At 43.6% G+C, this 14381-nt stretch overlaps 1 protein-coding gene across 3 annotated transcripts in view; it reads left to right on the top strand.

Annotated features, from left to right (window-relative positions):
• LOC137368921 (E3 ubiquitin-protein ligase RNF4-like) overlaps positions 1–14381 on the top strand; it is a 52518-nt gene that overhangs the window by 30375 nt on the left and 7762 nt on the right. For all 3 annotated transcript variants that reach the window (XM_068029226.1, XM_068029228.1, XM_068029227.1), the window contains 4 exons: positions 2065–2170; positions 7377–7453; positions 9374–9386; positions 10439–10631. In XM_068029226.1, the coding sequence (XP_067885327.1) occupies positions 2065–2170; positions 7377–7453; positions 9374–9386; positions 10439–10631 (389 nt within the window). The remainder of the gene's footprint in view (positions 1–2064; positions 2171–7376; positions 7454–9373; positions 9387–10438; positions 10632–14381) is intronic.

A 14381-nucleotide genomic window follows, 5' to 3' on the forward strand; every position in this document is an offset into this window, starting at 1 on the left:
ATGTGGGTTCCTTAGAGGCAGACAGGAGAAATTATAATGGCAAATAAGAAAATGACAGACATTAAACAAAAATTTTGTATCTGGCTTCACAGTATAAGGCACACAGAACATAATGGAAATTATAGGGAACCAGAGATCTAATGAGTGAGAAACTTAAACTAATATTAGTAAATAAATAGTACTGGAGTAATTACTGGGACTAAAAGCCCTTGGACCTGTTGACCTGCATTTTAAGGTTTTAAAAGAGGTAGCTGCAGAACTAGTGGATGTATTGGTTTTAGTCTTGCAGAATTCCCTAGCTTCTAGAACAGTCCCCATGAATTGGAAGATGGCAAATGCAACCCTGCTGCTCAAGAAAGGAGGGAGAGAGAAATCAAGGAACCATAGACCAGTTAGTCCACATCAGTAGCAGGGGAAAATATTAGAATCTATTATTAGGGGACGTGGTGACGGGACACTTGGAAAATCATATTTTGCTTAGGCAGAGTCAACATGGTTTTGTAGAAAGGGAAATTGTGTTTGACAAATCTGTTAGCTTTTTGAGGGTGTATCTGCAGGGAAGATGAGGTGAACCAGTCTTTCAACCTATCTTTCCACTTTCTGGACCTTTCTGCTCCTTTTTCTTTTGAAGTTTTACTATTTATTGCATATATCCTTCCCTCATTGCTCCAAAATGTATATTTTCCATTTCTCCACATGAAAACTGCTGGATTGTTTTTTTTTAAAATATAGATTTTTTTTTTACACAAATTTGAACTCCTCGTCTGAAGGTGACTGCACTCTCCTTGTACATAGATATTTGTATGCTGCTAATTTCTACTGCACAACCTAATCATTTATGGCCTTCTACATATTGGATTAAACCCAGTTATGTATCTGTGAATGTTCTAATTGGAAATAGAATATTCAATCTTTCAACACTAAAAATATGTACCTTCTCAATACCACAGGATCGACCATTTAACAGTGTACTTCTGGTCAGCTGCTACACCTTTTGTGTTCAGTGCTATTTGCTGTTTCTATAATGTGCTTCTTGTATATGGCAAGCAGTTGTAATCCAATGTTACAATGTCAGATGCAGTAACTTTATGGTAGCCATTTGTTCAGGGCATCAAACAGTATAGAAGAAAGCCATTTGGCCCATTGTGCCTGTACTAGCTCTTTTGAAAGAGCTATCCAACTAACTCCACTCCCCCCTGCTCTTTCCCCATATCCTGCAATTTTTTGTTCATATTTACATCCAGTTCTATTTTGCAAGTTACTATTGAATCTGCTTCCACCACCCTTTCAGGCAACACATTTCAGATAGTCATACCTTGCTGTGTTTCAAAGAAAAAATCCTCTGGTTCTTTTGCCAATTATCTTTCTGTATCCTCTAGTTACCAACCAACCCACCAGTAGAAATGCAGTAAACTAGAAGAAACTATCAAAACTGCCATGATTTTGAACACATCTTCAATCTCCTTTTTAACCTTCTGTACTCCCAGGAGAACAATCCCAGCTTCTCTAATTTCTTCACGTAACTCAAGTCTGTCGTCTCTGGTATCATTCCGGTAAATTTCCTCTGCACTCTTTCTCCAAAGGATAGTAGAGAATTGGAAAAGACATGGGTAAAGAAAGGCCGTTCAACCAACAGAGCTCCTTTTTTGAGTGCAACTGGCTCAGCTGTACTCTGAAGGTCCCGAAAGCCTCCAATTTTGCTGTCCCGCCCAACAGACTATTCCAGACTGTTGTGAAGGATTTGCTTCTCATTCTTGGCTGACGTTTATTCTTCACCACCTGGTCCTACTTATCAAAATAACAGATTCTGAATTTGCCTCCTCCAAGTTACTTAATATTTTCTGTACTTTCACAAGTTCCCTCCTTAACAGACTCCTTGCTAAACTGCAGAAATTGAGTATTTTTTTCAAAGAGAGGTAGTCCAAAATTCACTACCAGGAAAAGACCTTTTTGTTGAAGAATTGATGTCATTGCGAGAAAAGGTTACAGAAAAGGAGAAGTTTAAGAAACTGACCATGCATTTGTCACATAGACTGCAAAGTATAGATTGCTTTATATTTTCAGACACACAGAAAACGCAGAATGATACCTTCTCAGCAACCGAGACGGGTGCGCCGCCGACGCAGATCAGCAGAACCAGCTGAACCAGAGGCAGAAATCGTAGAGACTGGTAAGGAGCGAGGTTTGTCTGCACCAAACTTTCTTGTGGGCGAGACTAAATCAATGAAAGACCTGTACTATGGAAATGCCTGGTGCTAAAATGTGACTGCTGGTGTTCATTTTGCCCGAGTGTATAGTTCACATTGACTGTGCTCTCACCTGTGTAACTCAGACTTTGTAAGTGGTGATAATTATTTGTTCGTGGATGTGGGCGTCGCTGGCTAGGCCAGCATTTATTGCCCATTCCTAATTGCCCTTGAGAAGGCAATGGTAAGCTGCTGCCTTGAGCTGCTGCAGTCCATGTGCGGTTAGTACACCGACAGTGGTCTTAGAAAGGGAGTTCCAGGATTTTGACCCAGAGACAGTGAAGGAACGGCGATAGTTCCAAGTCAGGATGGTACGTGGCTTGGAGAGGAACTTTGAGGCGGTGGTGTTCCCATGCATCTGCTGGTCTTGTCCTTCTAGGTGGTAGAGGTCCCAGGTTCGAAAGGTGCTGTTGAAGGAGCCTTGGTGCATTGCTGCAGTGCACCTTGTAGATAGTACACACTGCTGCCACTGTGGCTGTGTTGGAGGGAGTGAATGTTGAAGTGGTGGATGGGGTGCCAATCAAGCGGGCTGCTTTGTCATGGATGGTGTCGAGCTTCTTGAGTGTTGGAGCTGCAAGCATCCAGGCAAGTGGAGAGTATTCCATCGTACTCCTGACTGGTGCCTTGTAGATGGTGGACAGGCATTGGGGAGGCAGGAGGTGAGTTACTAGCCACAGAATTCTTAGCCTCTGACCTGCTCTTGTTGATCCAGTTCAGTTTCTGGTCAATGGTGACCCCCAGGATGTTGATTGTGGGGGATTTAGCGATGGTAATGCCATTGAACGTTAAGGAAGATGTTTAGATTTTCTCTTTTTGAGATGGTCATTGCCCAGCACTTGTGTGGTGTGAATGTTGCTTACCACTTATCAGCCCAAGTCTGGATATTGTCCTGGTCTTGCTGTATATAGACATGGGCTGCTTCAGTATCTGAGGAGTCACAAATGATGCTGAACATTGTGCAGTCGTCAGCGAACATCCCCATTTCTGACCTTATGATGGGGGCAAGGTCATTGATGAAGCAGCTGAAGATGGTTGAACCGAGAACACACTCCTGAGGAACTACTGCAGTAATGTCCTGGGACTGAGATGACTAACCTCCAACAACCACAACCATCTTGCTTTGTGCTAGATATGACCCCAACCAGTGGAGAGTTTTCCCCCTGATTTTTTTAGTATTAGAACATTACAGCGCAGTACAGGCCCTTCGGCCCTCGATGTTGCGCCGACCTGTGAAACCATCTGACCTACAGTATTCCATTTTCATCCATATGTCTATCCAATGACCACTTAAATGCCCTTAAAGTTGGCGAGTCTACTACTGTTGGAGGCAGGGCGTTCCGCGCCCCTACTACTCTGAGTAAAGAAACTACCTCTGACATCTGTCCTATATCTATCACCCCTCAACTTAAAGCTATGTCCCCTCGTATTTGCCTTCACCATCCGAGGAAAAAGGCTCTCACTATCCACCCTGTCCAACCCTCTGATTATCTTGTATGTCTCTATTAAGTCACCTCCCCTCCTCCTTCTCTCCAACGAAAACAACCTCAAGTCCCTCAGCCTTTCCTCGTAAGACCTTCCCTCCATACCAGGCAACATCCTAGTAAATCTCCTCTGCACCCTTTCCATAGCTTCCACATCCTTCCTATAATGCGGTGACCAGAACTGCACGCAATACTCCAGGTGCGGTCTCACCAGAGTTTTGTACAGCTGCAGCATGACCTCGTGGCTCCGAAACTCGATCCCCCTACTAATAAAAGCTAACACACCATATGCCTTCTTAACAGCCCTATTAACCTGGGTAGCAACCTTCAGGGATTTATGCACCTGGACACCAAGATCTCTCTGTTCATCTACACTACCAAGAATCTTCCCATTAGCCCAGTACTCTGCATTGCTGTTACTCCTTCCAAAGTGAATCACCTCACACTTCTCCGCATTAAACTCCATTTGCCATCTCTCAGCCCAGCTCTGCAGCCTATCTATGTCCCTCTGTACCCTACAACACCCTTCGACACTATCCACAACTCCACCGACCTTCGTGTCATCCGCAAATTTACTAACCCACCCTTCTACACCCTCATCCAGGTCGTTTATAAAAATGACAAACAGCAGTGGCCCCAAAACAGAACCTTGCGGTACACCACTAGTAACTAAACTCCAGGATGAACATTTGCCATCAACCACCACCCTCTGTCTTCTTTCAGCTAGCCAATTTCTGATCCAAAGCTCTAAATCACCTTCAACCCCATACTTCCATATTTTCTGCAATAGCCTACCGTGGGGAACCTTATCAAACGCCTTACTGAAATCCATATACACCACATCCACTGCTTTACCCTCATCCACCTGTTTGGTCACCTTCTCGAAAAACTCAATAAGGTTTGTGAGGCACGACCTACCCGTCACAAAACCGTGCTGACTATCGCTACTGTTGCAGGCAGGGCGTTCCACGCCCCTACTATGATTCCCATTGACTCCATTTTTGCAAGGGCTCCTTGATGCCATGCTTGGTCAAATGTTGCCTTGATGTCAAGGGCAGTCGCTCTCACTCACCTCTTCAGCTCTTTTGTCCATGTTTGAACCAAGGCTGTAATGAGGTCAGGAGCTGAGTGGCCCTGGCTGAAGCTAAACTGAGCGTTAGTAAGCAGTTTATTGCTGAGCAATGCAGCTTGATAGCATTGTCGACCACCTCTTCCATCAGTTTGCTGATGATCGAGAGTAGACTGATAAGGCGGTAATTGGCCGGTCGGACTTGTCCTGCTTTTTGTGCACAGGACATACCTGGGCAATTTTCCACATTGCTGGGTAGATGCTGGTGTTGTAGCTGTATTGGAACAGCTTGGCTAGGGGCACAGCTAGTTCTGGAGCACGTCTTCAGTACTATTGCCGGAATGTTGTCAGGGCCCATAGTCTTTGCAATATCCAGTGCCTTCAGCTGTTCCTTGATATCGTGGAGTGAAGCGGATTGGCTAAACACTGGAATCTGTCATGCTGGGGCCCTAGGGAGGAGACAAGATGGATCATCCACTCAGCACTTCTGGCTGAAGATGGGTGCAAATGTGTGTAATATTGTGATGCTGAGTGCTGCAGATGGAGCAATAAAATATTTACTTATGATCTGAGCAGTGTAAAAATCGGATGCATTAACTGTCCACTGCATGTACTACATCCTAGTGAGGTAATTCAACGAGGAATTTTCTACTTTTACTTTGAGTTTCTGGAGAAGTGCATCTCATTTGAATAGAAGTCTTTGGCTGTGAAGATCATGATTTGTCTCATGGTTGATAATGGAATACAAATGCGTACCAAAAATGAAAGAAGTTGTTCTGTTAGTGGGTGGAAGAGAAGTTTTTCACTCCTGCTGACATTGAAGTGCCACTAAGCTAAGGTGGCTGGGAAGAAATTATACGCAGACACTCTGGTCTATGCTGGTTTTAATGTTCCACACTAACCTCTTCCCACCCCTCTTCATCTAACCCTTTCAGCATATCATTGTGTTCTTTTCTCCCTCGTGCTTGTTTAGCTTCCCCTTGAATGCATCTATGCTATTCGCTTCAACTATTCCATGTAGGAGCAAGTGCTATTCTAGCCACTCTCTGGGTAAAGGAGCTTCTCAATTTAACACAAAAACTAATTGAACCCAAACCCTTCAATGGCTGTGATCGCCGCCTTCACTCCCCTCCCCCCCCCCCCCCCCCCCCCCCCCAAACCCCCAATAGTATTCTTTCACAATCGCCACTTCCGTTCCCCGCTCTCTCTTGCGATCGCCGCCTCTATCACTGCACTCAATTTCCCGCTCCCTCCCACTGCTTCACACTGCTCACCACTCCATCCCGCCATTCTCTCCCACACCCGACAGGTCGCTGTTCCCTCCCGTCACTCACTCCCCACCCGGAGAAGCGGCGGATTGGGGGGCAGAGGGAAGGGGTAGCAAGCAGGGTGCTAGCAGCGGGGCTGGAAGCGAACGGCAGGTTGGAGCAGCGACCAGCCGGGCGCAGGAGAGAATGGTGGGTGGGAGCAGGGAAGAGAAGCGGCGATTAAGGTGCCGAATGCGGGTAGGAGAAGCACTTTCCAAAAGTTGCATTGGAGGCTGATGTCTCTTTGCGTGATGACGTATTTGCGCAGACGCGCGCATTAGTGCTGGCAAGCTGGCAATGCTTGGGTGCATTTTGCGTGTGCGCAAGGATGAATGCGTTCCGCGCATGTGCACAGTTCAGACTGCAGTGATGTCGGCACCTGGCTGTGTTGTCCAGAGGCATTCTGATATTTTTATAGTTTGTTGGTTCTGAAGTTGGGATGAAGGCAGAGGTGGAGAGAAAACAAAGATTTCTATAGCTCCTTTCATGACCTTAACATCCCAGAGTTCTTACAACCAATGACATACTTTTGAAGTGTTGTCAACTGTTGTAATGCAGAAAACGTGGCAGACAATTTGCGCAAAGCGAGCTCCTTCAAACAGCAATATAATTAATGACCAGACATTTTAGTGATGTTGGTTGAGGGATAAATATTGGCTTCCAGTAGTGCCATGGGGTCTTTCACATCCATCTGAGAAGGCAGGCACAGCCTTGGTTTAATGTCTCATCTGAAGGATGGCAACTCCAACAGTGCAGCGTTCCCTCAGTACTGCACTGGTTGTTAGCCTGAATTCTGTGCTCAAGTCTTAAGTTGCGGGTTCAAGTCTCAATCCAGTTGACTGAAGCTTGAACTGTGCCACTGAGCAATGATTGGCACAAGCTTTACTGCAAATCTGACCTGTCATACTGATATGGAGATCGTGATGTATGAAAATAGAATGCTGTTTAAATTTCCTAGCACTGACATCCCTTACACTGAATGCATTGCAAACCAGACTTGCTGTATTAACTCGTATGTAAGCTACACGTGGTTTTGAAACTAAAATTGTCTGTTCAAATTGTGGAGGGTTAATCCTGTTTGCACTTTATTTTTGCATGGGGAGTACTGAAGTTTGAGTTGTAGCCTGTGTGTAGGTCTGGCCTATATGTGTATCCATATACTTGTGTGCTGTTAAAATTATTGTATATTTACCCATGTTTTTGAGCTGTAATATATTTTTTTTAAATCCAAACTTGGCAGCATTATTCTAAAAGCACTGTTTGATGCTCTTAGGTGCAGAGGTAGTTGACCTGACTTGTGAATCCTCTGAACCTGTGGTTGTCGACCTAACCAATAATGATTCTGTTGAGGTAAGTGGTGGCGAGCTCAACTCCTCTTGGCTCGTCACATTTGAGGTGATTGGCTAACTGGTCCATCAGTTGAATTTGAAGATACTGTGAAAACTGAAGGAGCAACTCACTGCACAGTAATGACATCTGTTGGAGATGGGTAGTGCATCCAACCCTGTCTCTGCCAGCAAAAACATTTATTTGCACAGACCAAAATTTTTAAAAAAAGATTTAGTGCATGTTTCTCACCAGTCCGCTTAGTTGAAAACTGGTTAACATTCATTTCTGGTATGGTGTGTTTTTCTGCCTATGTCGCAATCTTTGACATTGTCATTTGGTATACCATTTCGAGTGCCACTGCCCAATATCTCTGGGTGTAGCGGGGGAGTGCAACAGTCATCTGTGCTTGGTTTCTTCAGTAAAGAAAACCCTCTCAGCATCACCATTGGCAGGAGAGTGTAATTACAGCACAACAGGTTTACATGGGCAATTTCCATTATAAATGTTAGCATGTGATTTTTACAATCCTATTTTAAAGTAAGGACAGAATGCCTCCATTAAAATGGGAACCGAGTTGCATCTGTGAACCCCACTCCTATTTCCCCACCCCCTCATCCTGCTTCAGTTGAAGACAATACTATGACTCCCTTTTGTGAAGTGCCACTGAAACTTGACTTGTTTGTCTGCAGGAAGACTGCTTTCATGATGCAAGTTTCATGCTTTTGACTATTGTCACTATAAGGCTCCCTTTATAGAGGGTTCCAAGTGTCTGCGCACTGTGCTTTTACAAACTGCTGGTGACTTGTAGGCTTTTTCTAAGGCTATGATGTCATGTCTGTAACAAGTGTGTGGAGCCACCTTAAAACTTTGACTATTTCCTCCCTGTTCCTTTTCGGATTTGAAAGGGATTAGCAGTAAATGTTGAATCTAGCTTCCAGTACTTAACTTAGTGTCAAGATCATTGGAGGACTTTCCTCTCATGGACAATACAAACCCAAATACCACGAGTACAGTAGTGCAGTAGTCATGTTACCAGCATGGTAATCCAGAGGCTTGCACTACTAACCCACAGAACGTGAGTACAAATCCCACTGTCAGTTTGAATTGTTTTTTTTAAAGCTGCTATTCGTAAAAGTAACCATGAAGCTGTTAGGATGTCATAAACCCAACTGATTCACTGATGTCCTTTTTAGGCATGCAAATTGCTGTCATTACCTGGTCTGGCCTATATGACCCCAGTTCCACACCAATGTAGTTGACTCTTCACTGCCCTCAGTGGGTTTAGCGAGTCACTCAATTGGGCACATAAAAAGTAGGCAATAAATACGGGCCTTGCCACATGGCAAATTACTACTTTTTTATTTGTCATTCAAATTGCTAAATTCATCCCCTAATACTTGTGTTAGAGAGACTTCCAATGCAATATATGCTGAGACCCTTAAATGTTACAAAGTACTATTTTTTAATCTAAGCTGCTCTACTTGGTTTCTCCAGTACAATACATAACTTGTTATTAATCAGTCGGTTTGAAGAACTGAAAACATAAACTGTCTGTTCAGAGTTGTGTAAACAAATCATTCCTGCTGTTTGATTTTGTCCTTTACCATGTGCTTTAGGTGTACCCCACAGAAATTGACTTTTTTTCCTCCTGTTCCACTAATCCAAAAAAGGGTGGGTGAGAGCACAGTATATCTTTGCCACCATATTGAGTAACGTAAAGGAACGTTAGTTATCCCGAGTGCAGGAAATCTGTAAATGAGTTCTCCAGTTTGGCGCGGTTTTCCCTTCCCTGTTTATCAGCTTGGTAGTGCAGAGAAATGCGGACAGTGGATTGTGGAACAAAGCTACCAGCGCCATGATTAAATGTACATTTGCTGCATCTTGCCTTGTCTAATCTACTTCTCTCTTTCTTTCTTTTTCAACCTCATGTGTGTTGTCCAGATCGTGGATGAAGGTGAGTTCAGGAAATAAAGCAATTTCTCAATCATTTATTCAGTAGGTATATTCTGCAAAAAAAAATTCAAAACGCTTTTTTGTTTAGGGAGTGAATGTGGAAAAAGCTGCTAGTTTCCAAGTACTAGTGGCAGCACACTTGAAAGAAACCTTGTAAAAGTTCAACCTATTCTGCATCCTGTATCTGCTTGTTTCCGTGTTTATTCCTGTGGTTTCACAATGATCACTGCACACCAAAAGTAATTAATTGCCAAGTGCTTTGAGTGTTTGAATGACATGATCGAGGTGCAACATAAATGCAAGCTGCCACTTTAATTTAATCTCATCATTGTAGTTAGCCTGTTCTGGATATTGTGTCATAGCCTGTATTTGTTAAATGCTCAATAATCCATATTAAATGGGGAAGATGCCATTTGGGCCAGTCATTAACAGCCCCATTTTTGCAAAATCCACGGGTTGAACATTATGCAGTACGTTGTTTAGAGAAGAACTCGCACCATCTGTGACTGCCTCTCTGATCCCCTTCTCAAAAGCATACTGTTATTAAATATGAAAATTAGTCCTTTTTATACATGTACATGGATCCCCCCCACACCCCTTGCTGTGTACCTTTTTTAATATTCTGTGAAAGTTGACTGGATAAATTGGTAGCTCTTTTGTTCACGGTCAGTTGATTTTTTTCTTTGCTTTACATTGTTGTAGCTTCATTAGAATGAGCTTGCTCTAATGTGGTTTTCACAAAGACATTAGGATGAAAGGCTTTTGTCAAAAGAATTGAAATTTTGTAAGGTGTTAACTTTATTGTGACATTTGCACTATCAAAAATGTTGCCAGCTGGGAATGAGGAGAAGGGGGCAGTGTCTGCATTCACAAACTGAAGTATGTACTTGTCCCATTTTTCTCACAAAGCCAATGAAGCAACCAGTCAATATGTATTTTTTTAATATGAATTTTATTTTTGCTGTGCACACCCTCCTCCCCTTGCCATCACGTTGATTTTCAAACAGAAATCTGAGTAATAGCAGAATGTTCTACACCATTTTTCTTTTACAGACCTCTCCTCTTCAAATAGTCAGCCAAGTTTTGCTGATGATCAACCAGCTAGAACACAGTCAGACAGCTGTATTCTCTGCAGTGACGAAGAAGATGCCAGACCAGATGGGAGCAGCAGCCTGTCAGTAACAAGTGCAGCAGTTGTACCTCAGGGAAATCGTCTTCATCCTGCCTTGTGTAATAAAGACTTAAGGTAAAACAAAGAATTTGCATTTTTATTGTGCCTTTCATGAACTCGGGTTATCCAAAAGCACTTTGCAGCCAATGACGTTCTTTTGATGTGTAATCACTGTTGTGATGTAAGAAAAGTGGCAGCAGATTTGTGGGAGCTTGCTGTGTGCAAACAGCAATATGGTGATGACCAGGTCATAGTTTTTTGGTGGTACTGGTTGAGGGACGAATGCTGGTCAGTACACAAGGGAGAATTTCTCCACTCTTATTAATGCCATAGTATCTTTCATGTCCACTTGAGATGGCAGACGGAGCCTCACTTTAATGCCTCATCCACAAGCCAACACCTGTTGGCAGTACAGCGCTCCCTCAGCCGCACTGGAATGTCAGCCGAGATTGCATGCTTGAGTTTCTGGAGTGGGACTTGAACCCGCAATCTTCTGATAAAGGTAGACTGCTACCCATTGAGCCATAGTTAACAGTAAACCATTCCTAGTCGTCATGTTCTCCTTTTTGGGTCCTAAGAGGTGCCAGTTTTTTTATGCTGTTCGCTATTTCCCAGCTGAAAAGGTAGTAGTAAGCAACAGATTCCATCCTGCTGGTAGCATGTGAAAGGAAGCTACCTTCTCCTGCGACATGGCAGACCTGAGTGTACTGGCTGGCAGCTTCTCTGACAGCATAGACTACTTGATTTTCTTTTGGACATCATGTGGCAGCCCACTGACCTATTGGTAAGCCAGCATGTTATGCCATGACATCACCCAAAGATATAAGTTTAACCGTTAGATCTTCCTTCAGCTGCTTCTTCAATGACCTTCTCACCACCATAAGGTTAGAAGTGGGGATATTCACTGTTGATTGCACAGTGTTCAGTACCATTCGCAACTGCACAGGTACTGGAACAATCTGTGTCTGCATGCAGCAAGACCAGGATAACATTCAGGCTTGGGCTGATAAGTGGCAAGTAACATTTGCGCCATGCCAGTGTCAGGCAATGACCATTTCCAACAACTAACCATCTTCCTTCGACATTCAATGGCATTACCATTGCCGAATACCTCACCAACATCGTGGAGTTATCATTGACCAGAAGCTTTACTGGAACAGCCCACAAATACTGTGGTGACCAGAGCAGGTCAGAGGCTGAGAATTCTGCAGTGAGTAACTTGCCTCCTGACACCCCAAAGCCTGAGCACCATCTACAAGGCACAAGTGTGATAGAATATTCCCTTCTTGCCTGGATTAGTGCAGCTCCAACAACACTCAAGAAGCTCAACACCTCTGTCCAGGACAAAGCAGCCCGCTTGATCGGTGCCCCATCCATCACCTTCATTCACTCCTTCCACCACTGGCGCACAGTGGCAGCAGTGTGTACCATCTACAAGATGCACTGCAGCAACTCACCAAGTCTCCTTCGACAGCACCTTCCAAACCCGCCACCTCTACCACCTAGATGAACATGGGCAGGAGACGCATGGAACACCATTGTAATTTCACCTCCTAGTCGCACATCATCCTGACTTGGAACTATATTGCTGTTGCTTCACTGTCGGTGGGTCCAAATCTGGAACTCTATCCCGAACAGCACTGCAGGTGTACCTACACCACACAGACTGCAGCAGTTCAAGAAGGCGGCTCGCCACCACTTTCTCAAGGGCAATCGGGGATGGGCAATAAATGCTGGCCTAACCAGCGACGATCACATTCCATGAAGCAAGAAAAAAAAAGTAACCTTCAGGGTATTTTGCTGTTTTTAAAATGCTTGGGCAACTGGACTCGTCTCAAGATGTTGATCCCCAATTTGGGTACCTAAAAAAAAAAAAACATTATTGACCTATTGTACTTTTTCTCTGGTTATAAATTTGAATATGTTGAGCAGTTAACTGCCAAGCTTTGTTTGAAATTGGCAGTTAACTGTCAGTCACTGGAAACTGGTGCATTCTCCATGGCAACGCCTCTACCAATCAAAGTTCACTTGTCGACCAGTCAGCACTCTTCTCATGCAGTATAAGTTGTTGTTTTCCCTTACATTGGTTATTGTTGCATGTTGTCCTGATGAGTGCAAGACTAAAAGCTTCGACAACATGTCTCCATTTTCAGCAGTTCTGTACTACCAAATGACTATAAATATACGTTCCTCTAAGACACAGAAACCCAACAGGAAAAGTGAATCAACTGTGGCTAACAAAAGAAGTTAAAGGTTGCATTAGATCAAAGGAAGCCCGAGGATTGGGAGCAATTTAGAATCCAGCAAAGGAGGACCAAGAAACTGATAAAGAAAGGAAAAAGAGATTGTGAATGCAAGCGAGCTAGAAACATAAAGGCGGACTGTAAAAGCTTCTTTAGGAATGTGAAAAGGAAAAGATTAGCAAGGATTGCAGGTGGAGACAGGAGAGTTTATGGTGGAGAATGAGGGAATGGTGGAGAGACTAAACAATCACTTTGTCTGTCTTCATGGAGGTAGACACAGAAGATCTTCCAGAAGTGCTAGGGAACCAAGGCACTTGTAAAATTGAGGAACTGAAAGAAATTAGTATCAATAAAGAGGTAGTACTCAAAATTAATTAAATTGAAAGTTGATTAGTTCCCTGGATCAGATGAGCCACATCCCAGAGTACTGAAGGAGGTGGCTATCGAGATAGTGGATGCATTGGAAGTTATCTTTAAAAATGCTATAGAATCTGGAAGTCTTCCTGCAGACTGGAAAGTAGCAAATGTAACCCCGCTATTTTAGAAGGGAGCAAGAGAGAAAATGGAGAACTACTTACCTGTTCGTTTGACGTCCGTGATAGGGAAAATACTAGAATCTATTGTAAAGGATATGATAACTGGACACTTAGAAAATATGATTGAGCAGAGTCAACATGGATTTATGGAATGGAAATCATGTTTGACAAACCTGTTGGAGTTTTTTGAGGATGTTACCTGTAGCATAGATAAAGGAGAACCAGTGGATGTGGTGTATTTGGATTTTCCGATAAGGTCCCACAGAGGTTAATAAACAAAATTAGAGCACATGGGATTGGGCATAATATACTGGTTTGAATTGAGAATTGGAAAGCAGGAATAAATGAGTCATTGTCAGGATAGCACACTGTTGCTAACGGGATACTGCAAGGATCAGTGCTGGGGCCACAGCTGTTCACAATCTATATCCATGATTTGGGTGTAGACACCAAATGTAATATTTCCAAATTTGCTGATGAGACAAAACTAGGTGGGAATGTAAGTTGAGAGGAGGATGCAAGGAGGCTTCAAGGGGATTTGGGCAGGCTACTTGAATGGGCAAGAACATGGCAGATGGAATATAATGTGAATAATTGCAAAGCAATCCACTTTGGTTGAAAAAACAGAAAGACGGAGTATTTCTCATGGTGAGAGGTTGGGAAGTTGATGTCCAAAGGGACCTGGGTGTCCTTGTTCATGAGTCACTAAAAGCTAGCATGCAGGTGCAGCAAGCAATTAAAAAAACATAGAAAAATAGGAGCAGGAGTCGGCCATTCGGCCCTTCGAGCCTGCTCTGCCATTCAGTACGATCATGGCTGATCATCCAAACTCAGTAACGTGTTCCTGCTTTCTCCCCGTATCCCTTGATCCCATTAGCCCTAAGAACTATATCTAACGCTTGAATATATTTAATGATTTGGCCTCAACTGCTTTCCATGGTAGAGAATTCCACAGGTTCACCACTCCCTGGGTGAAGAAATCTCTCCTCATCTCAGTCCTAAATGGCTTACCCCTTATCCTTGCACTATGACGCCTGGTCCTGGAC

The sequence above is a fragment of the Heterodontus francisci genome, chromosome 4 (assembly GCF_036365525.1).
Source record: "Heterodontus francisci isolate sHetFra1 chromosome 4, sHetFra1.hap1, whole genome shotgun sequence".
In the NCBI taxonomy this organism is placed as follows: domain Eukaryota; kingdom Metazoa; phylum Chordata; class Chondrichthyes; order Heterodontiformes; family Heterodontidae; genus Heterodontus; species Heterodontus francisci.